The sequence below is a fragment of the Equus asinus genome, chromosome 11, assembly GCF_041296235.1.
Source record: "Equus asinus isolate D_3611 breed Donkey chromosome 11, EquAss-T2T_v2, whole genome shotgun sequence".
Taxonomy (NCBI): domain Eukaryota; kingdom Metazoa; phylum Chordata; class Mammalia; order Perissodactyla; family Equidae; genus Equus; species Equus asinus.
Window position 1 is genome coordinate 80,405,429 of NC_091800.1, and position 19,739 is coordinate 80,425,167.

Sequence of the window (19,739 nt, forward strand, 5' to 3'; positions counted from 1 at the left end):
CACAGCATGGCCTGCCAAGCAGTGCCATGTCCGCACCCGGGATCCGAACCGGCGAACCCCGGCCCCCGAGTCAGAATGTGCAAATTTAACCGCTGTGCCACCGGGCCAGCCCCTTGTTTTGTTTTTATAATATATTTAGAGCAGTCCTTTGGAAAACCTGTATATGTATATATATACAAGCTATTTATATATATATACTCATAGGCATATATATAATAACAAAAGGCAAAATCCCACATTTTAATATGTAAGGTTATAAGTGTGACATACTTTTTTCTGTAAAGTTATGAATTTGGATATTATATGAGCTATATTAACTATATTAACATTGCAATACAGACTCCTATTCAGTAAAAAGGATAGGGGGAACTTTCATTTGTCTGGCCTGAGTTTAATGACATGTTAGTGAGAGGCACATGAGAAATCTTGGACAATGGGTACATGTTCATGCCATGCCCTTGGAGAAAATGTGCAAACCATGCCTGATAAATTTTATGGAGCTCGTTAAAGAATGTGGAGCAATGGTGGCAATTTATGTAACCAATTTTTTAAGAGCAAAAGCACATCTATCATTGTATTTTGGGGTTTTTTTTTTTGGAGGAAGATTAGCCCTGAGTTAACATCTGCTGTCAGTCCTCCTCTTTTTGCTGAGGAAGATTGGCCCTGAGCTAACATCCATACCCAGCTTCCTCTATTTCATATGTGGACACCTGCCACAGCGTGGCTTGATAAGCAGTGTGTACGTCCGCACCCGGGATTTGAACTGTGAACCCCAGGCCGCTGAAGTGGAATGTGCGAACTTAACCACTATGCCACCATTGGCTGGCCCCTCTGTTACTGTACTTAAGCTGGGATGGGCAAAGGGTGCTCAGGATGCTCAGAGGTGCTTGATGGAGGACATGTGAAGCTGAAAGACGTATCATAGCCATAATTAATATACTCCATCCATTAATGTCTTCAGATTATATTTTTTGTTATAAAACACTTTCTGGAAAGAGAAAAACTAACCAGAAGCCATTAGCCCCAGCCTTTATTAGAACATCATAGTATGAGAACAGCTCTCAGATGAGTTTCTGTGGAGAGCAAGGTGCCTAAAGATTTAATAGGATAGTTTGGGGCAGGTCAGACTGAGTTCATAGAAGACTTTGCCATTTCGACTCTCTGAAGGCAGGGGACACTTCTGTTGTGTTAGAAACAAGACAGGCTATGGGGCAGCCAGCTCAGAGGCATGCGTGGTTCAGCAGCCATGGATTGGATATTTAGGGTTTAGAAAGAGGGGTGGGCAGAAGTGTTTGGGACTAAGGTCTTGTAAGGATCTGTTGAATATTTTTAGACCATCAGGGTTTCTCACAACATATTGCATGTATTTGTCTTAAAAATTAATTCCAGTTTCTTACATGATTCTGCAGGGTTATATCTAATGTAAACTTTTCTGGTCTGTTTCTCGACTAAGATAGAAATGAAATTTTGATCAGCTTTCTGTGTTAACCTATACATGATGTTATATTTGTTCTTTTCACTCACAGGCTGGAGCCAATGTCCTTCTGCAGGATGTCAATGGAAATATCCCATTGGACTATGCCGTAGAAGGGACGGAATCGAGCTCTATCCTATTGGCCTATCTGGATGAAAATGGTGGGCTGATGCTTTGAAAAACCATGGAAAGATAGATGAAAAGATACAGTGGTAGAATGATACGTGTATATACATTTTTAGGTGTGCTTACATGATTTTAGAGTGGTGCAGTTTCCCTAGATTGTGTCAAATAAGGATAGGTCTATACAGCATTTCATTGCCCCTACTGCAATGCATCTTGGATCTAGTCAATGCAGTTTTGCACGCCAGCAGAAATCTAGAGGCCAACAATGAAGGAACATTTTAACAAGCATCTAAAGTCCATAATTAGTGGGACTGTCTTTGTAATTATAATCTGTTCTCCACTGGGATGGGAAGGGAAGTGAACCAGCACAATTGAATTTTGAGTTAATGAGAGCAAGGTCATCTGAAGTGTATTCTCTTAGGAGCAGATGGTCCTCGGAACAATTACACGCAGGTAAGTGAAGGCTTAAGTCAGGGGCAGTTTGCACAGCATCCCAGCATCCACTCGTAGTGACACTTGGAAAAACAAACGTTGTTAGAAGAAAGCCCCACTATCACGATGCTAGCCTGCAAAGATGCGGCTGAGCCCCCAAATGTGTTCACTGACGAAGAACGTTTAATTGCACAGTCTCAGCATATAATTTCATGAGTAAGTTCAGCATCAGCAAAGTGGGAGGTACTTGAAACCTTGAGCCTGATATGATATTAAACTAAAGAAATGGCCCCTTCTTTTTTTCTTTCTCTTTTTTAAGTATAAATAACAGCAAAGAAATTCCAATCCCTTTGAGTATAATCTTCTGTCAGAGAAAGGTTAAGAATTTCAAGAGCCACACTGTGCTTCTGACTCTATCCTTCTCGCCTCTAAGAAAGCCCCACATCTGCCTCTTTGTTCGCTCTGCTTTTTGCCTCCTCCAGATCGCTTGTATCAAAGGATGGGGTGGCTTGGAATAATAATAATTAGTACTTAGCAGCCATGAATTCTTAAAATATAGTCTCATTAATTCTGAAAGCAAGGTAGATACTATTATCTTCATTACAGAAAATGTGAGCAGAGCTGTGCCACTGAAGGTCACCCTTAAGGCTTGGGTGACAGAGCGGCATGGGATGCAGGCTGTGTGGTGTAGCCATTGGTTCCCTCGGCATCTCCCTCCCTCCTTGTTCTCGCACCTACATGGGAAATGGCATGCTTTCTTCACGTCTTGTCCATTGTGACTTGTTGAAGACAGATTCTATTACTTCTAAAATGAATGATGCTCAAAGTTATGCACATTCCACTCTTGAGAAGTTTATTATTTGGACCTCTGCAAAATCGGACTTGGCAGTGCCCAATTCTGCATTGGAATGAAGGACTTGGCTGTGTTTTATTTAGCTGTGCCAGTTCCATAGGATTGCTTCCTGCTCTTCTGATCGTCCTGAATTTCTAATAGGCACAGTAATAAACATTTCTCTTTGGAAACTAAAATAAGTATATTTATTTGCAAAAGAATCAACGTTACTTATAAACCTTCCAACTCATTAAAGGATTTTGTTCGATAAGAAATGTTAGTATTTGCAGAAGCAGTATTATCTGTCTTATGTAAAGAAAAATCCGTGCAATCCTTTGAGAGTTTGATTTTAAAAATGATTAAGGGAAAAAAAGGAGAGGAAGTTACTGACTCTGAATAGTTACGAGAAAATCTGTCACAACGATGGCTGTCACAATCAGTTTGTAAAATACATGTTTACTGGAACAAATTCAATTTAATATCTCTTAAATTTTTAATTCTGTTTTCCATTTGTCACTGCTGTCACACTGGCTTCTGCCTTCCCATCCGTCTTGCCCCTCCCTCACCTCATTCACAATCTGGTTCCATTTCTGCCAGTGTCCCTCCTACTTATCTGTCTCAGCTGCCATAATTCCAGTAAATACTGTCTAATACGATTTATTCTCTGGTCCCTTTGTTGGTGCACATTTAGAGTTATCTGTTCTGACAGTGTGGGCTGATGTCCTTAGAAATTTCCAATATTCTGAGATGAGATTTTTATGATTATTTGGTACCCGGTGTTTCAGCACTGCATTCTTATAACCAGGTGGTTGCAATATTTGAATTTGTGCTCTGCATCATACAGTTTCAAATCAGAGTACTTATCGTGCTGTCACATCAGGACACATGTGGCAGGAGGCAGGTGAGGTCGTGAGCAAGCTGATTACATGGAAAATCGCTGGTCACAAGTTCTAATTGTACTGTCACTGCTGACGTACACTGTACACCCGGGCACAGCAATTAACCTCGGCTCACCGCCTCAGCTTCCTGGGCTGGAAAACGAGACAGCCATGGAGGCTGATCGAGCATTTGATGCATATTAAATCTCCAGTGCTAGGCAAACCAGATGGCATTCAAGGAAAGCAATTGATTGTAAAATGAACCAGCAAAGAAAGAAAGCACTGCTGGGAGAGCTCGAGGTGGTCCAGGACAGATGCTCGCCATGGGAAAAATACCTATATAATTTTTTTCAAGTCCTTGAAAAATAAATAAAACAAAAGTTTTTACTTTGCTCTACATACATCATCACCCACTGCCCTTTCTCCTTCCTTTTAAATTCATCCTTTCAGGAAAAGCAGCTCATGTTTATTCTCTTGAATTCCTAATCTCCCCCACTCAGCCCACTGAAGTTCAGCTTCTGCCCCTGTGGATCCATGGCAATGTCCCTACAATGACTGCCATTGCCCTCCTTGGTACTCTACTCAGCCATCACTTCCGTCCTCCTATATCCTCATGTCCTGTGACATTGGATAACCTTGATCACACTCTCCTATGAAACCTCTCTTACCTGCAATGATATTTCCATAGTTTTCTTCCCTTCTCTTTGAGCTTCTGCTTAGTTTGCTTTGTATGCACCATTGGACGTCCAGACGCCGTGGATTCCAAATGTGGGTGGTTCCTAGGGCTTTGTCTCTGAGTATCTTCTATCATTCCACACTGTTCCTAGCTTATCTCACCCTCTTCCTTGCATTGTTACCATCTGCCTGTTCCCAAGAGTATTCCTGTAGCTTGGATATCATTCAAGACCTTCAGCCTAGTACATGCAATTTTATTAAGTATCTTGACTTGGCTATCAGACAATTTGAAATAACACGTCCAATATGGAACTTATTGTTGTCCTTTCATACTCTGTCTATATTCCATTTTACCGTTACAGCCAGGAATCCAAGAATCTGAACGTCACTTTTCTTCTAAATCTCTCACATCGAGTTGTCACCAAATCTTGCAGATTCTACTTCCTTTACATCTGTCTAATACGTACACCTCCCTTGCCAATCTTCCTGTTACTGGCTTAGTTAAAACCCTGGTCTTTCTGTTTTGAACCAGCCTTGGAAAGTGGTCTTTTTGCTCCAGTCTTAGCCCTCCCTATTCATTCTTCAGAGGACTCCAGGTTAATCAGTCCACAAATGTCCTTGTATCTTTCTTCTGCTTATTAAATGTCCACTCACAACACTATCCCTGCACTGACCTGATCAGAATCACCATTGTTAGGGTGACAGTGCATCCCAGTTTTCTTGGGGCAGTCCCACATTATGCCTGTGGTCAGGGTTGGGGAAAGGGATGGGGTAGAGGGTGACAACATCCTTTGGGCTTGAACATGTCTGTTTCTCTTTGCTAGACCAACTTTGTTGATTTGCCTGCTCAACTCTTTTTGCTTCCTTCAAGTGTTGGATCTCTTGGGAAGCTTACTATGGAGACAAAAATTGGGGTTAGATTCAACTCTAGGGGTTTAGGGAATCTTATGCTAAGATCATGGGATGGGTCATATCATAGTCAGCATCATGATAAAATTATCTATAATTGAGGCATACAGTACCCTCAATACGAAATGGATCATGGAGAAAAGGAAAAGTTGAATTGTTAAAAAAAACAGTATTATCTTATGAGGGACAGATAAGGAAAGTTCAGATAGGTTTGAGAGTGACTCAAGGTGTTAATGTAGTTTCAGTTTTGCATGAGCTTCTATTGATATTATCAAATGTAATCAGATAGCAGTAATTAATATCACATGGAATAACTTGTGAATTTGAGGTAAATGATTTTATTTCTTACTTCCTAAATTTGAAGAAATTACCAAATTCCTGTCAAAATAATAAATCTAAGCAGGACTTACATCAATTTTTTTTTTTCAGAAAAGAGTCTGGAAATGAAACCTAGTTTCTTTGAAAGAAGAGAGGATTGGCCCATTATCCATTATGAAATAGACTTCTTATGGGCTGTAGCCGTGTTTGCCAGGAGGAGCTTAAGAAATTTTTTGACCAAAAAGAGAGGGAATTTCCATTCTATTGTATTACCAGAAATAAACTTGTTCTTTTTTCCTGAACATATAACAAAAATCTAAGAATCACATTATTTGGTATCATATTTGATTTAAAATTAATTTTTAAGACAATGTCATAGTATTCTACTCTGATATCTTCACAACAGTGACCAGAAATAGATTGTTTTCCCATAATGTGTTGTACTTAAATGAGTCTGAAATAAGTGATAGCTAACCTCTCTGTCTTAATTTCTCTTTTATCTTTGAGCCAAATCTTTTGTTTTCTTTTTTTTTTGAAGAAGAAGATTAGCCCTGAGCTAACATCTGCTGCCAAGCCTCCTCTTTTTGCTGAGGAAGATTGGCCCTGAGCTAAGCTCCGTGGCCATCTTCCTCTACTTTATATGTGGGACATCTGCCACAATATGGCTTGACAAGCAGTGTATAGGTCCCCACCTGGGATCCAAACTGGCAAACCCCAGACCACCCGCTGAAGTGGAACGTGCAAACTTAACCACTGCGCCACCAGGTTGGCCCTGAACCCAATCTTTTTTTATCACTCAATTTTAATTACAGTTTAAATAATTATCTAAAAGATATATACCACTTCAGTAAACTTTGCAACATTATAAAAGTTAAAATAATGTAGCCTTGGAGTAGGGTAACCATCAGATCCTTCTGCTGCTTCAATGTGCAAAATTGAACACTGGCATCTGAGAAATAATATTTTCCCAAGTTAACTCACATGTCAAATTCCATTATCCTAAAAATGAGAATAGAGTGACGGTTTTAGTTGGTTCTTAACAAACCTCAGATGTGCCTGTAAGGGAAATGTGTCAGTTCTTCTGAAATGGGGCACGATGGCTCAGAAGCAGAGGTATGGTTAATGGGTTCCTCTTTCATTTCTCTGCTAAATGGGTTGGCTTTGAACAGAGTGTTTGAACAAGGTACCTTATTCAAATATTGCGTTTTGCTTTATTTTGTTTGGTTTCTCTCTGCCTCCTTATAACAGAGAAAATCTCCCTAAATGAATAGCATGTAATCCCTATACCAGAAGGCTGACTAATAATGACAGCTCACTGTTATTGAGTGCTTACTGCAAGCTAAATACTATTTATTTTCTTTATGTGTTTTAACTCATTCTCCTCACAACTAGTGAAACAAGAAGTTTCAGCTCCATTTTGCAAATGGAGAAACTGAGGCAGAGGAAAAGTTGCCTGCCCTCATTGGCACAAATAGTTTAAGTGCAAGACACAGCACTAAAACCCAGGCAGGCTGACTCCTGAGCGCCTGTGCTCTGTGTCCATCCAGACTCAGAGAACAGGCTATGCAGTAAGGCAGACCTGGTGGGCTCTAAGGGGAAAATGATAGCACAGAGGCAACGTGCTAATATGGTCTCTGCCGTGTAGACAGATCTTATAAATATTACCTATAGCTTTGCTCCATTGGGATGTATGTTGTTATCTGAGTGATTGAGTATACAGAAGACCAGACATGTTGAATAGCTTTCCCAAAGTCACCCTGGGGAAGTCAGTCACAGACTCAGCACGGCCAGGAGGATCCCTCCAGCATCTGTGCTCGAGTCCACTGTGCCCTGATCTCTCTCCATGTTTGCAGCAAGGACTCAATCAGACAAGAGATAGAAAGTGCTCAGAATAGTGGCTGGTTCATAGCAAATACTTGCTGAGAGGGAGATGTCATCGTCATCATCATTATTGCTTTCACTTGGAATAAGATGGATTATTTCCCCTTTGTAAATGCCTATTTTGTCCTGGAACCAATGCTAGGAACAGGGATGCATAAATGCAGAGATATAAGCTACCATGGAGATTAGATTAGTTTGTCCAAACTAAGAGGTTGACATTGGTACAATACCATTAACTAAACTACAGACTTTATTTAGATTTTTCCACTAAAGTCCTTTTTCTATCCCAGGATACTACATTGCTTTTAGGAGCAACTATTTTGGCCAGAAAATCAAAGAGAACAAAAACTATATCTTTATGACTCACCTTAATTCAATTCAAGTACTTAAAGATACCGGGGCAGTGTGTATTAATTATTTATACGAAAACCGATATCCATTGAGAGCCTGGCATATATAAAGCATTGTATCCCATCTTTGGGCTATAGTAAGAGGAAATTATTCAAGACCATACTCTAGCTGAAAATAGGATGGATGCCAGGACAAATAATTATAGACGCTTTGAGAATTCAAAGTGGGAGAGGGACTTCAAAGAAGAACATGTTGAAAGAATGTAAGATAAAACTAAGTTTTGACCCCTAGTTGCTGAGAAGCATCTCTACATTCTGTTTGAAAAGCTCCTTTTCCCCTAGGAGTGGATCTGACCTCACTGCGCCAGATGAAACTTCAGAGGCCAATGAGCATGTTAACCGACGTCAAACACTTCTTATCGTGTGGAGGAAATGTTAACGAGAAAAATGATGAAGGAGTGACTCTGGTAAGTGAACATTCCTGACTCAGAAATATTGCTTAAATAGAGAATTTAAATTGATTTCTAAACTATGGAATTGGATATAGTTAACTTTTAAGTAATGTATTTTTTCCTGATAATAAAAGTAATGCATATTCATTGTAGAAATTTTGGAAAACACATAAATATGCAAAGAGGAAAATGCAAATCACTTATGCCACCACCCAGAGAAAACAATGTTTAGATGTTGATATATTTTCTTCAAGCCTGCCTTCTCTGTGTGTTTTCCTACAGATTTATAAATTTTTAATGCATTTCTTTGTCAATGTGATTGTTGAGATGGAACTTGTAGGAGAATGTTTTCATTTTAATTTTAAGCAAAACAAACTGTGAGTTACTCTGGTAAATGAATTTCTAAATTCAAGCAAACGTCATTACTTTTTTTATTGCTATCAGGCACAGCTGCAGTAAATTAAAAACAGAACAATTAAATTTGGATTAATTTTAATATAAGCACAATGTCTAATCATCTAAATAAGAACATTTGGCCCTATCGACCCATAAAATTTACTTGGACTAGGCGTGCTGAGGTTAAAATTAATATGGTGGACATAAATGGAAAAAACAGGGAAAAACAAAAAAGAGAGTAAACAAGGGCAGCGGAAGAGAAGATGAAGCTATGAAGCACGCGGCGCACAGAAGGGGCTGGAGGCAGTGATTCGGTTTCTGCCACGGGAAAGCTATGGCGTGAGGCTGAACACAGTAGATGGAGGAAGTGACTGAACTCAATGCATGAGAATTTTGTGAGATCTGACAAATTTTTTGATGTATTAAATGTCGATTGTGTGCCTTGAGACCTCCAGATGGAATTCTCTTCTTAGATGTTGCTTTCAGCCTTTGGAATATAAGTTTCAGGAGACTATCAAAAATCTAACTCTAAGCTATAAGAAAAGAAAACAAGGAATGTTTAGAGTTTATTGAAAAATAACACATTCAAATGTTAAAACATTCTAATTAACTTATCGAGGAAATATGTATTGACCACATCCTGTGAACAGAATAATAATGAACAAAAACCACAAAAGTCCTTTTGTCATGGTCTCCCATTTCATTGGGGAAGGCACATAATATACAATATAAATGAGCTAAGTATATAGCATGTTAATGATAAATGCAAAGGAGAAAATAATAAAGCTAGACAGGGACGTGCTGAGCATTTTGTTGACATTTTGGATAGGCCGACAGGTAAGATGTCACTGACAAGGAGAGTTTTGAGTAATGACCTGAAGGAAGTCTGCACACACTGCAGGTGTGAAGGAGGAGCATTCCAGGCTGGACAGTGATAGGAGCAGAGGCCCTGAGGCGGGAGTGGGTATAGTGTGATTAAGAAACAGCAAGGATGCCAGCGTGGCTGAGCCGAGTAAAGGATAGGAGAGAAGTAAGAGGTACCGAGATTAGATCACACAAGGTCTTGTGGGCCTGTGTGACGACTGTGGCAGTTACTCTGAGTGAGATGGGAACACACTGGAGAGTTCTGAAGAGAGGCGGGACACGGATCCTACTTTCATTCTAAAAGGATCTCTCGCTCTGACTGCTGTGTTAAGGATGAGCTGTAAGAGGGCAAGACTGCAGCCAAGAGTTCAGTCAGGAGACTGTTCCTGTGATCCAGGCAAGCGGTGCTGTGGCTCAGGAAGAGGCGGTAGAAGTTGAGGTGGTGAGAAGTGGCTGATTTCACTCTATCTTAACAGAAGATCCATTGGGTTTTCCTGATGGAAATGTGGTGTGAGAGAAAGAAAAGACTTCAGGATGACTCCAAGTATGTTGAGCTTGAACAACTGGAGTGATGGAGTTGGCATCCAATGGGATAGAGAAAGCTGAGGACGAAGGGAGCTTAGAGCAGGGAGGAGCAGGACCAGTTTTGGAAAGGTGAGGTTAGAAGTGCCTCTTAGCCATCGCCACAGAGATGTTGAGTTTGTGGCTGGATGTTGAGTCTGGAATTCAGGAGATGTCTAGACTGGAGAAACAATTTTGGGAACATTAGCATGTATGTGATACTGGAAGTCTTGTCCCTGGATGGAATCATGAATTTGACACAGAAGGAAAGAGGATTTGGGACTGAGCCATGGAGCCTAGGAAAGGAGGAAGATCCAGAAAGGAGATGAGAAGGAGGAACTCCTGAGGTAGGAGGAAAACTAAGAAAATGAGACGTCCCCAGAGCCAAGTGAAGGAAGTGTGACAATGAGGAGGAAATCATAGAGTCTCTGGCACTGCTGAGAGGCCAAGTAAACGGAGATGGCAGTTGGCTATTGGACTTAATAATGTGGAGGTCGTTGGTCTGCCCATCTAGGACAGTTTCAGTGGAGTGGTGGGGTCAAAATCTGGATTGGAGTGAGCTATTTAATTAATAGTTCATTTAATGTATGTAATGCACTAATGCCTAACACATGGGAGAAAGCCAGCAGAGTCTTTGTTTCTTTGTTTGGCAGAAGATATTATAACTTTATTTTTTTGTTTAGTTTTGTTTTTGTTTTACTTTTTTTTCCCCAAGTAATTTTGTTGAGATCCTAATGGTTTATAACATTGTGTAATTGGGGGTATACATTATTATTTATCAATTTCTGAATACACTTCATCATGCTCACCCCAGTAGTCTAATTTTTGTTAAATGAAAACAGCATACATGCTTCAATCACTGCTAAATACAAGGACCTACATACTTCAGAAGAGAAGCTCTTGAAAGAATCAATACACAGCAATAAATTGCTCTCATTTTCAGCCATCTTCAATTTTGCATTACTTGTGAGTTTTTTTTACTGAATAGAGAACATAAATATTGCAAATAATTGCTCTATAATAACTACATCTTGTGTTGATCATCTCTGAGCGTCTTACAAGGAAAGTAACAGTAAGCAGGAGAGTAGGAAGTAGTCCCTGGAAGATCACAGCATTTAGCAAGAGACTGTTCAGCTGGACTCTCATGTCTACGGTGGTCAGTCCATTGTGTTAATGACTGCCATCCCTGGAGCTGTCTCTCTGTAGGGTGCATGTCTAGCGTATGTTCCTGTTTATTGTTATGACAACAAGAAGAAGACACTTTTGTCCACAAGCTGATTTTTATATCTCCAGTCGGAATGTCATCTGTGGTTCAAAATTGGGCATAATTTCCCTTACTGTTGAATTGTATGCACACAAGAGATGAAACTATCAACAAAAAAAAAGCTCAATAGGAATAAACTTCTAGTAAGATGGTCTTTATGTTACTTTTTCTTCCTTTCTTAGAATATTCAATCAAATAACCAAACATAACATAGGTCTTTTAAAAAGGTCACTTAGTTTACATTAATATTCTTCTTAAATGAAAACAAAGGCCTCAGAAAAGGATACAATTCCAAAAAAAGTCATGTTACCAAGCATGTGAAAATGAGTTCTTAAGTTTGAGTATATATAAAAAAATACTCTTTGAAAATACTACTGTTATAACCAGCATATATATTCTGGAGATGCTGGTTCTTTACTGTTTTGTCACAGGATTTGATATATCACATTTGGCCTTAAGGCGTATTTACTTGGTTTGTTGGAAAAGAATTATTCATGAGATGCAAATATCACGCAATTTTATTTTTGTCCCCCTTTTGTATTTCAGTAGTAGTGGTTCAATCCTTACTTCTGGATGAAGCCTCAGCCAGTGCTGTTAGGTTTCTGGTCATTTTTAGGGAATAAAGCTCTTTGGTTACTTTATGTCACGATACATAGCCTCACTTTAGAGATTAGAGTCTCTGGACCCATGTAAAAATGAAAACTCCTGGCTTGCATGAAGTTAGGGCTCACTATCTTCTTGCTGTACTCCACTTTAGCCATCTACCATCTGATCATGGATTCCTTGTCAGAATAATGAGTTTTTGGTTTTTTGGGGGTTTTTTTCTTTTTGCTGAGGAAGATTGGCCCTGAGCTAACATCCATGCCTGCCTCCCTCTATTTTATATGTTGGATGCCTGCCACAGCATTGCTTAATAAGTGGTGCGTAGGTCCGCACCCAGGATCCAAACCAGCGAACCTCAGACCGCTGAAGTGGAACGTGTGAACTTAATGGCTGCACCACCAGTTGGCTCCCAGAATAATGTTTTTAATGTAGTAAAAAATGGTGCCCAAATTACAAGTAAACCCAATTATGTTGAAACACAGTAACCATAATATTAAAATTAAATTGTGATCTGTAACACATGTGCTTCTTTATTAACACACTAACAGATCTAATAATTACCATGACTTAAGAATAGAGTTGAACATGAGTAATATTCTGAGATATCTGCTACAACAGAAACATCATATGAAAATATTAGGATTTCTTTAATATCACGAGTGTGCTGCCTATGTTCATCACTGAAGAATTTGCTAAATTTCAGTTGGGGCTAGAAAAATATAAAACTAACCATTTTCTCACCCAAGTTTGCAAACCCTGTGAATTCTATGCACAGATCCTGTGGGGACCGGTGGGCCCAGGTGGTAAACCCTCATTTCAGTTAAATCTTGAACCTACTCCCGGGTAGCCCAGTGTCAGATCAGGAAGTCCATGGAAGGGAGAGTGCACACAGTCAACCATTGCCACTCCTGCCTCTTTCTTCCTCTTCTCTGTTGCTGAAGTTGAAGGAGGGGAAGAGCGGAGGAGACAGATGGGCAAGAGGAGACGCAATGACAGCAGGAAGGTTCAACTTGACCTTTCTTGAAATGATATATCATGCTCTCTGGGCAAGAAATTGACTCCTTCTCCTGCGAGGATGAGGGGGTTCTTAAGATACCACCTCCCAAGCCCCTCACTGGGACTCTGTAGCCGGCACCAGATCTGGGCGGATGCAGTTCATCATGATGGTCCTTGACACCTGCCTCAACTCTGGGAAATCCGCTGATACTCCCGCCTCTCTCTGCTGAGCCGTGCTGGCTCCCTCAGGCATCCCTCTGACAGAGAAACAGAAATGAACACAGCTTGCCTGTGGAAAAACTTCCATGTATATTTTTTCCCCTGCAAACTCATAAGTGTGCATATAGATCTGAATGTATCAATAACGCCCCTTCATTGCACACCAAAGCAGATAGCCAGCCCGTCTCTTGCCCTTCACTTTTACTAGGCAGGGATCAAAAACAGTCATGGTATCTCCGCCAAGCTGCCAAGGACACATAACTTCTCTAGAGGGTCGCTGAAGCCAGTCTCTCTTGACTTGAAAGCAGGAAGGAACTCAGGTCCCTCCCTCCACCACACACACACCGTGGGAGGAGGAAGTGGACTCCTACCACACTGGCAGTTCTCTGCAAAAATTGTCCAACATTTTCATTCTCATTTTATCTCCAGTTGAAACCTATAATGCTCTCAGTTTTGAGGTAGAGGGCAAAAGTCATCTAAGCAGTTTTTGGACGACTATTTTCAAATTTCCGTATATGGTCTCACTTTGAGATATGATATGTATCTATATATAGTCTTCATCCTTGGGTCAATACTGAGATAGGAGAAGTCCTCTGTTAGCATTCTCCTACAAATATAGATTAAGGGAGATCTGAAATTAGTGGTTAAAAATCTGCATTAATCCTTATACGTATTTGAATTGCTATGCCTCAAGAGTGATTTTCATTTACTCCTGACACAGTTTTCATCAAAAGATGGCATTAGCCTCAGAGTGATCTTCCAGCCTTAGACTCGTGGGGTCACAGACCTTAAATAAGATCAAATCCAATGGGGGTGTATTTTAAATTTTACACGCAGATTTTTTTTTTAAAATGAGATGCACAAATACAAGAGTGAGTAAGAGACTTAATAATTAGCACCTATTTTCTACGTTACATAGAAGAAAGGACTTAAGCCTAACTGACAAAGGCCCTTCTAATAGAAAAATAAGAGGAGAAAAGACAAGGGGAAATATTCATGTCATTGACTACCACGGAAATTAAAACTGACATTTATGCGTCAAACAGTGAGCAAAATTAGGAGGCAGATAATAAACCAGGAGTAATATTTGCAACAGGTATTTAAAAGTGTTAATATCTTTAAAATATGCAGTGTTCATAGAAATTAATAAAAAAGGATGACCATCTCTCAATAAAAACATTTAAAAAATAATAATCAGAGTCAATTCACAAAAGAAAAAATACAACTAGCCTATAAATATGTAAAAGGAGGCATTGTTGGAATTAAATACGTGGGAATTATTTGCAATCATTTTAGAAATAAATAATAGTGAGGACAAGAAAAGCTAAAGTTCTATGCAAATGAGTTCTCTCACATACTATTGGATGGAGTGTGAATGGGTACAAACATTCTCCTTCAGGACCTAATGGTTAAGCTCAGCGTGCTCAACTACGGCAGCCAGGGTTCAGTTCCTCGGCATGGACCTACACCACTCATCCATGGCCATGCTGTGGTGGTGACCCACATGCAACATAGAGGAAGATGGGCAAAGGATGTTAGCTCAGGGCAAATCTTCCTCAAACAAAAAGAGGAAGATTGGCAACAGATGTTGGCTCAGGGCAAATCTTCCTCAGAAAAGGAAAAAAAAAAGCCAAAAAAATCCATAAATTTATGGGATGAGTGCAGGGTTTGTTAGGAGTATTAATACTGCAGCATTATACTCTAGCCTGCCCAACTCGGATGTCCACTCTCCTTTGCTACTTCAAAATGTCAGTGCTGGAGATCAGAACTGGTTTCAGACCACAATGGCCATGTGTCCCTGGACCAATTACTTAAATTATCTAAGCCACAAGTTTCCCAACCGCAAAATCAGGACAATGATAACTGTACTACAGGTTGTACAGAATAGATGAAATAATTTATAATTGTGCATCATGTTTGTGGAACCACTCTAATGTCCTGTCCTACATGGTAACTAGATGGGCTATTTCCAACTCATGATAATTTTCCATGAGAACTGTGCTTTCAAATAGCTGCTGCTAGTTCTGTACAGAAACAACCACCACCTCTGTGTTTCTCATAAGACCCTGTGCAATAGCAGGAGAGGAGAATTCTGAGACACCACAGTGATAAACACTATTCCATTTTGGCACTTGATGTCTTCCAGCGATTGGTCAGGGCAAGGAGGAGTATACATTCCACTTCAAAAACAGACTTTTTTAAATTTTTTAACTCTAAGGCTAATTTTAGTGATGAGAAACTGTACTCCATGGGGTCTAGTGACTTGCTTATGGATTCAGAAGTTGATCGCTGATAGAATGAAGGTAAGGGCTCTAAGCTCCTGGTATTTTGTTATGATGATTTTAACAAATTCCAGTACATTGTGATGAGGTGGAAGTACTCAAAGGTAGGGTTTTTGTTTTGAAATTACCTAGGATTAAATTGCCCGCCTCCATAGATATCACTGGTAGCTCATGTTTGGATAGCTTTTCTACTAAGTGAGTCAAGAATGTTTTCCTTCTAGTCTTTTCCTTGGGAGCAGGGCATAAGATGACTGACTGGGAGTTGGGCTAAACCCAATTTTTGCTGCACAGAAAGCAAATCTACTCATTAAGGGGCTGATCCTATGACCTTGACATCATTAGTATCAGGTGTTAATCAACCGATGGACCCATTCTTAATGTAGTTTTAGACTAGAAGTGAAATTCTGAGATCCAGATGTTAGTGCATATGGCACAGAGTAACCTGCCAATCATTGACTGATCATTTAATAATGTTGAACAAATTTAGAAGCAGGTGAAAGATTAGTTGTCTAGGAGAACAAGTATTTAAAATTACATTTCTCTAAAATCCCTGTGGATATATTATTCTTCGGACTGTTCACTAGAATATTAATGATGAATTCTGTATGTAACAAATTATAAGAAGATTGATATGAAACGATCTCTTAATCTCTATGCCTTAAATTAGGTGAATATATTTGTTGGTCTAGTATAGTTGAAAGTACAAGAAATATACATATAAGTGTCACTGTAGATTGAAGACGTAATTAAGTATAGAGGTAGAAAAGCAAATGTTTTTGCTAAATTGTATCAAAATCTAGATATTTAATAAGGCTTTTGACTTTATTGTAATTTTGTCTTTCTGATAAAAATGGAAGAGACCTACAAAATTCCATGCTACAAAACCTAGAAGTCATGTTTTACTACTTTTAAATTAGTTTTTCTTTTTCTTTTCCTTATAGTTCCCTCTTCTTAATTATTATGATTACAAATTCAATCATGCAGTTACTTAATAAACTAATTTAAATTGGATGTGATGATAGTTTACTCACGAATAAAAGCTGCTGCCTTAGAAACAGGAATTCCCCCATCTGAAAAATTCTCCAAATGCTGGTCTCGTCTTTCTAGTTCCTGAGGCCTCATTTCTAGATCTCAGATTGCAGTAAGAAACTAAACCGAGAGAATGTTAAAATGACGGCTACGTAAGGGGGCACTAGAGAGGGAAATAGAAATTATATGAAAAAGTGCAGATTGTCAAAGTCAGAAGGAAAATAATAAAAAACTAACCCATAAGCCTTTTTCAAAGAATCATGACATCCGCTTGTACCAAATAAATAAAATTACATATATCTTCTCTTTTTTTAAAGGTCTCTATATTTTAGATCGAATACTTTATAAAATAGCTCTCTTTAAGCTATTGAATAAACTGTATTGGCGTCACTGCTCTTTTTAAGGTAAGTAACAAAATCTCTCTTTGTTGCAGTTGCATATGGCGTGTGCAAGTGGCTACAAGGAGGTGGTATCTCTTCTCCTGGAACATGGTGGAGATCTCAACATAGTAGATAATCAGTACTGGACCCCACTCCATTTGGCAGCAAAGTATGGCCAGGTAAACTGATTTCCTGAATTATGTTTAAAAAATCACTTTATAATCAATGTATCATTTCATATTTAGTTTTATTTTTATTTAAAATCATGCACTAATCATATGTAATTTGACTTTTAACAGCATCACTTTACTAAACAAATACTTTTATGGTTAAAAAAAACATTTAGAAGGACACATAATAATCTACATCCCTGAGGATTCTGTATATTGTAATCAAAATCAGTGGAGAAATAATCGAAACTTGTAAACATTCTTTATAGAATGGACTTAACACTATTTTCTTAATGTTATATAGCCTTATAAGCTTACAATTGCTTGAGTCTGCAATAATTCTGTTGTTTTCTACAATTAGCAGGTGTAAAGCAAAATTAAATTTTAGTTTTCTCTATAAATTACGTTTCATTTTAATGAATGAAGGATGGGTAGCAGAGTTCTTCCTCTGAATTGATTTTTGACTATAGCTAATACATCTTGAGTTACTATTGTACAAGTTAATTTCTTGTGAGGTACCATTATATTGTGAAGAAGAAGTAAACTCCAACTTATTTTTAAATTATTTGTATGGGTGAATGTGATTGAGTAATGTTCATAATAACTCACTGATATTAAAATCAACTTATAAAATTTGTATAATGTTTTGTGTTAGAGAATTCTTAGTAGTAATAGTGTGAAAAATAACTCAGTTTTCCATTTATATGGATATTGCAGCTAAACTTGTTGATTTCCAAACATTAGTTTGGGGTAAGAAGCACATTCATTGAATTTATAGTAAGTTAAATTCTTTAAATACCAACTGGTATGCAAAATATCTATCATAAAATTTGAGTAGTGTCATTGTTGAAAGAATTGAAAGTGTTTGCATTTCAAGTATTTTAGAAAAAACACATTGCTTAGGGAAGATCTTTCAAACTAGTAAGAACATTGTTTGCTTTGACAATATTTCCTTTAGAAAAAGATTAATTCAATAATTTTTTTTTTTGAGGAAGATTAGCCCTGAGCTAACTACTGCCAATCCTCCTCTTTTTGCTGAGGAAGACTGGCCCTGAGCTCACATCCGTGCCCATCTTCCTCTACTTTATATGTGGGACGCCTACCACAGCATGGTGTGCCAAGCAGTGCCATGTCCACATCCGGGATCTGAACCAGTGAACCACAGGCCGCCAAAGCAGAACGTGCGCACTTAACCGCTGCACCACCAGGCTGGCCCCTCAATAAATATTTTTAACAGGCTATTAACAACCCCCAAAATGTGCTTTTAGCAAGTGAGTGTGTGTAAGTAAATGGATGGATTAAGGGGATGAGGCTGCGGGTGGCTGAAGTCATTGGCCTCAGATGTCCAGGGTCCCCAAGTCGCACTAGACTACTGGAGTATTGGGGGATAGATACCTCAGTACACCATCAATACATCAGTACTCCATTTCTGCCACAGCAGCATACTGGGATACACCAGGTGAGAAGTTTTGTCATTGGTAAAAAAAATAGAAAAGAGAACATGTAAGCAAGTACTGTTTCTTAGAATACAACGTGTTGGCATGTGCTGAAGAAATGGTAATCAGTGAATTATCAAAACGTGCCCATTATTGTCAGGAATTGCTTCTGGAAGGAGCTAAATCTGGAAGTGAGTGATAGCTTGGTAAAATGTAACAGAACACTACCCGAGCTTGAATGGATTAGGCTTTCATTTTACCTAATTTTTCACTTTTCCTGATTGGACTTTTAAATTTGGGGTCAGACGTCATTTCAAAGAATAACAAATCGGTTCCCTTTAATCACTTTCAGAACATAGTGAATTCTAGGGGAATAGGACTAGATTTAACAACGTTGTTATAAAGATATGCCTTGGACTAAATATGTCATTATTTCTGTTACTAGACGTTTTAATGATTGTTATCAGAACCTAGTATGTGGGTTTTTTTTGTTTGGTTGCAGGTCCAATGAAATATTTGGTATGAGTTGGTATATTTTATTTGTTATTGGATTTTTCAGTTCTATCATTTCCATTTCTTCCTTTCTTATAACTTCTATGTCTTCGATGAGTTTTTCTATTTTTTCATTTGTTTCAAGAGCATTTGTAATTACTTGTTGAAGCGTTCTTATGATGGCTGCTTTAAAGTCATCCTCATAATTCTAGCATGATTCATCCTGCTGTTGATGTCGTTAATCATCATTTCTTGTTCAAGTTGTGATTTCCTGGCCTTGGTATGATGGGTGATTTTTAACCCTATCTTGGGCATTTTGGCTATTATGTTGGAGAATCTTGGTCCTATACAAATCTTCTACTTTAGCAGGCAGTCACCCTGTTGAAGTTCAGCACTGCAGGTCCTTGTCTACTTCAGTGGGCTGTGGTTCCAATGGTAGTTTAATTTTCAGACTTTTGAGGTGTTATTTTGGTCTGCTTGGTTTGTCTGGTGCCCCTGGGCTTCCTACTGATTCCTTTTGGTGCCCCCAAATGGGTGGGAGGGGTTTCCCCAGGCTGGGATATCCCAAGTCTCTGGGTCAGGTAGGGGAATCTCCACGGGGACATAAAGACTTTCAGGGCTGGAGCCTGTGGGGTATGCTCCCTCCTGCAGGTGCCTCGTCCCAGCCATCCTTGTTTCTCATGGGGGAGGGGAATCTCAGGCTCACTGGAAGAAGAGCAC

At 39.0% G+C, this 19,739-nt stretch overlaps 1 protein-coding gene across 4 annotated transcripts in view; it reads left to right on the top strand.

Annotated features, from left to right (window-relative positions):
• The window catches only part of MYO16 (myosin XVI), a 599,178-nt gene that overhangs the window by 231,423 nt on the left and 348,016 nt on the right, over positions 1 to 19,739 (top strand). For all 4 annotated transcript variants that reach the window (XM_070520138.1, XM_070520137.1, XM_070520139.1 and 1 more), the window contains exons 5-7: positions 1,527 to 1,635; positions 8,218 to 8,342; positions 16,975 to 17,100. In XM_070520138.1, the coding sequence (XP_070376239.1) occupies positions 1,527 to 1,635; positions 8,218 to 8,342; positions 16,975 to 17,100 (360 nt within the window). The remainder of the gene's footprint in view (positions 1 to 1,526; positions 1,636 to 8,217; positions 8,343 to 16,974; positions 17,101 to 19,739) is intronic.